This window comes from Palaemon carinicauda, chromosome 12 (assembly GCF_036898095.1).
Source record: "Palaemon carinicauda isolate YSFRI2023 chromosome 12, ASM3689809v2, whole genome shotgun sequence".
Taxonomy (NCBI): Eukaryota; Metazoa; Arthropoda; class Malacostraca; order Decapoda; family Palaemonidae; genus Palaemon; species Palaemon carinicauda.
The window spans coordinates 109,904,855-109,909,928 of NC_090736.1; the positions used below are offsets into that span (position 1 = coordinate 109,904,855).

General features: G+C 38.5%; 1 protein-coding gene across 1 annotated transcript in view; it reads right to left on the bottom strand.

Moving 5' to 3' along the window:
• LOC137651004 (uncharacterized) overlaps positions 1 to 772 on the bottom strand; it is a 969-nt gene extending 197 nt beyond the window's left edge. The window contains exons 1-2 of the mRNA XM_068384143.1: positions 739 to 772; positions 1 to 471 (exon numbers count right to left, since the gene is read on the bottom strand). The exon at positions 1 to 471 is cut by the window's left edge and continues 197 nt beyond it. Of these exons, the coding sequence (XP_068240244.1) occupies positions 1 to 471; positions 739 to 772 (505 nt within the window). The remainder of the gene's footprint in view (positions 472 to 738) is intronic.
• Between the last annotated feature and the right edge of the window lie 4,302 nt (positions 773 to 5,074).

Consider the following 5,074-nt stretch of genomic DNA (forward strand, 5'->3'; position numbering starts at 1 on the left):
CGGATGAGGTTGCAAACGGGAAATTTTCCGAAGGTATGACCAACAGGTCGCCATACACCATTCCAGCTGCCAAGAAATCCAGGGTAACCTTAGGAATGGTTTTGAGTCTAATGTGGATCCAGGGTAGCTTGGTGAACCATTTGGAGTTCTTGCAGCAGGACATCAAAGCGGCTTTGAGGGTATAGTGAAAACGTTCCACAATACCGTTGGCAACAGGGTTGTATGTTGTTGTCTTATGAAGGTTGATACCCAGGAAATCTTCTAATGCTGTCCAAAATTGGGAGAAGAAAGTGGTACCCCTGTTGGATGCAATATGCTCAGGGATACCAAATCTCGCTATCCATCCTGAGTATAAGGCAGATATACATGAAGCGGATGTCACATTTTCCATGGGTATGGCCTCAGGCCAATGAATGGACTTGTCGATGACGGTAAACAGGTAACAATGTCTTTGTGAAGTGGGTAGGGTACCTACAACATTAACGTGAATATAAGCAAATCGCCCCTAAGGTTGATGAAACGTTCTCACTCCTGAATCAATGTGTCGGTGTACTTTTGAGGTTTGGCATGAAGTACAGGCGCTTACCAAATCATTAGCCTCCTTAGTAATGCCATGACAAATGAAATTTGTCTTGAGTAGCTTTGCAGTAGAATGGCACGAGGAATGTGACAGACCATAAAGGAAATCAAACACCTGTCGGTGCATGGGGAAAGGTATCCAAGCCGTTGACCACCTACTCGAGGACTGACCCAATGTCGACGTCTCTGGCATCGTTGAAGAGAAGGAGATTTGCATGTATCATAGGAAAAGTGAGATCTTCAACGATTGGTAGGGAATTCATTGCATTGCAGAAGGCCTCTTCTTAAAGTGGACCCCACTTCAGGCACTCGAGAGAGGCATAGAGGGGGGGGGGGGGCAAGAGTGGCGGCGATGGATGGCAGGAAACGCTGGAAATAGTTGGGTATGCCCAGCAATTCTTGCAGTTTTTTTTTACAATCGAAGGCTTGGGAAAGTTCTCAAAGGCATCTACCTTCTCAGGGATGTGGTGGACTCTTTGAAGAGTTATGAGGTGCAATAAGAACGATACTTCGTTGACGCCAAAGGTACACTTGTACCAGCCTGCAAGGATGTTCTAGTTTGGTCGGTCGAGCACGATGCATAGATGACAGAGGGGTTCTTCTTTGGATGAAGACAATACAGTTATGTGGTCCACATAACATACACAGAAGGGGAGGTCCCCTGAGATGTCATCCATTTGTTGAAAAGGGGCTCCCACATTACGAAGGCCAAACAGAAATAATTGAAGGTGTATATACCAAAGGGGTTGGTGATGGCGGTATTGATGTCTTCTGGTTTAATAAGCACTTGATAATACCCCTTCAGGAGGTCGAATGGGGTGAAAACCTTCGCTTGTGAAAATAGGAGATTACTTCGTAGATGTTTGGAGAGGATCGTGATACAGCTCTGTGTACATACTCAGGCACCTGAATCCTCATATGGTCATAGAGAGCCATATCTCTTCAGGATGATGTGTAAGGGTGATGACCAAGGGCTTGAGGCCTTTCGGCAAAGCCCCATTTCTTCCATTTTGGCGAAATTTCTTTCAGTGCCTGCCAAACGATCCGGTGCCAGATGTCTGAATCTCGCAAAAACTTGATATGGTGATAGATATCGTGTTTTATGGGAACAGCGAGAGTTTGACGAAGCTCTAAATGAAAAACTTCCACGTACAATATGAGGAGATTGAGGCCGGAGAAGATGTGTTGGAGAGGCGTTGAGGAGTACGAATCTGCGTTCACTACCTGTCGGCGAGCTACATCGATATTTTGGTGGAAAAGTGAGTGAAAGTCAGCACTGAGGATTGGCAAGGTGACGTCAGCAACGAGATTTTCCCAAATATATTTTGCACATCTAAAGAATAGTGCGAGGTTTTCATAACTGTGGGTGGGCTTCACAGATCCATTGGCTGATATAGGCAGATTTAGACAGACTACATCGTGTCCTGGATAATTGTCTTGACAGGAGAGAACGGCAGGCAGTGCTAACGACGGCCATTATGAACCATTCATACATTTCTTTGCAATCTCACTGAATATGTAGTGGTAGTAGCATAACCTGTGGCTGGTGATTGTCAGTAAGTGGCTGGAGAGGTCGATGGTTGTGGCGTAAGTGAGGGGTGGTATATGTTGGTGGTGGGTGGTTTTGTTGCCGCCCTAACACATTATGGGTGGGTGTCCGTGTTCTTCCGCATTCATATCATCTTCAGTTTATGTTGAATAGTAGTACACCTTGTCAGGACTGGAGGCGATGATGGAGGTCTGGATGGCAGTGAAGTGTATGTTCATAGGGGCATTGACAGGTCCTTCATGGCCAAAATGTTGACATTGGGGATGGCAGCATGTATATGTTATGGTATGCTCCGTACCAAAAGTGTGCAAAGTAAATTCAATTCTTGAAGAGGGCCATCAGCGGCAGGTTGCAGGGGAGCAATACTGGTCATTTCCTTGAGGGGAATCAAAAACTTTTATTCTCCCAACGGTTGTTGAGAGAGCTGAAAAAGTGTTTCTATGGGGGGCCAGTGATGACAAGTACTGCTTCTGTACACCAATTATGCCCCATGTCGAGGGATATTGAGACATTGGAACGTTGGTTTTTTTATCTTTATTATAAAATGGTTCTTGAATACACTTTACATAGCCCGATATTCTTCAGACGTGTACCTTCTTGTTCTTAGGATCACTCGATTGGTACTGCTTACACCTCGGAGCAAGTAAATGCAATGTTGCTTTATCAATATGTTGAATTGTTAGATTTTGTGGAAATCTCCACTGTGATGGAAATATACTCTCACCATTAGACTTAAAACACGTCAGACTTAACACCTATAACAAGGTTGAGTGATCGCAGACAATGTAGTATTCTTAAAAAGTTTATTAATCTTACTATATAAAACTCATGCTTCTACAAGGCCTAGAACACACACACACACACACACACACGCACACACACACACACACACACACACATATATATATATATATATATATATATATATATATATATATATATATATATGTACATATATGTGAATATATATAAATATACTGTATATATATATATCTATATATATATATATATATATATATATATATATATATATATATATATATATATATATATATATATATATAGCAAAAGCCAATAGGAAATAATAAAAACCTTAGGTATCATGCTCTTTCGTGTATTCTAATACACTTCTTCAGGGTACAATAAAATGTGAGACACAGTTGAAGGACGGCAATAAGTAAAATAGGATTAAAAAAAAGTCCGGTTGGAAAACACAGTTACTTGATAATTGTTGTAGTAAACTGAAAATCCAGTGTTGTCGATTGAAGAGCAGACTCGATCGTAAACTTGAACGTCTCATCGCAAACAGTGATTAGAACAAGGATGCTTATCCACAATTTATTTGTAATCTTTCAGTTAAAGTATTAGATAAAGTTACTATCGCTGCTCTTTGGTATGGTATTGTTTCTGTTTGCAATATGAAAGTGGATTGGGTACAAAAAGGTAAATCATTCTGTAATTTGTAAAAATTTGGATCGTTGTCTAATGAACATTTTAACATTTGTTAAGGTTTAATTTATGGGGCTTCCTCTGCTAAATGTTACTCTAATGTTCCCAATAGGTTTTTAAATGCTTACAGAAAACTTGAAAAGGATGAAAGTCTTCATATAACGAAAGCAGACAAGTCCAATGAACTTGTAGATTTTAAATGATTAATTAACTTACTCCATTCTTAATTGCAACCCACTTTTTCAGGTCAATAGTAAATAAGAAAATAAAAACATTGTTACGAGGAAAAGATGAGTTTAGTAAAAGCTTTTTTACTGGTTATGCGTCTTAGTCTTACATATATGGCTAATCAAAACCCATAAGCCTAATAATCCAGTTCGACCGAAAATCAGTTCTGTGCGTCATCGGTGTATAACCCATCAAAATTGTTAGTTAAAGAGTAGTTCCCCTTGTTAGAAAAAATTTCTGGCTTTTCTGTGAAAAATAATGTTGACCTTAATCTTCTAAGAAGTTTCAATATTGATTTTGAATTCAAAATGATCAGTTCTGATGTAACATCACTTTTTACTAAAGTTCCAGTTGAAGATTTACTAGATTTCTTAACCAACGAGTTGTTTAATTTTGAATTTTCTCTTCCATGTAATACTATGTTAGAATTGATTAAACTATGTATCAAAGCTTATAGATTTACTTTTAATGGGAATTTTCATGAGCAAAGATCTGGAATAGCAATGAGTAAGCCCTTTTCACCTCAGACGTGTACCTCTTTTTGAGAAGATTTTGGAGAATATTTTGCAGGGAAGAGTTTCGTGGTTCTGGTTTATTGACGACATATACTGTATATGCCATTTGAATGCAATTTTTTTTTCTTGTATATAGGCTGCGCTCATTACTTCTTTTTATTAATTTTACAATTGAGGAAGAAAAGGTATTGTCCTGCTCGATAGGGGAATGTCACTGTCCATTGCCTCTGCCATTCATGAGCGTACTTTAAACGTTTAAACGTGGTGTTAATATCTGCCTGCAGAATAAGGAAGGTAATAACATCTCACAATGTTTCCTTCAACTCCATATCGATTGGTAACAAATTTTCAATTAACATTTTAACGGTAGAAAAATAGCATAATTTGGGCGAAATTGGTTTTCACGTATTTCTCTTCAAATAATTTAAATCTCTGCATTTATAGTGATATATCCACTATGCAATTATTCTTATGCGGTATATTTGACAGAAACTTAACATGTGTTATCCTCGTTCATAGTTAACTTTCTTCCTAATTAAATGTGTTCAGATCTTGGGTAAAATTAACATGGCCTGTTTTTGAACGTTCTGAGAAATAAATGCACTCAAATGATTCTAACATGCAAAGAATGGACCCCAAAATAAGATAAAACCAATTTATATACAAGAATTAGTAATAAGAAATTAAATTAATGTCCTTTCAAACATGAAAAATACGCTGACGTTATAAATATTCCATGAATTACGGAATACAT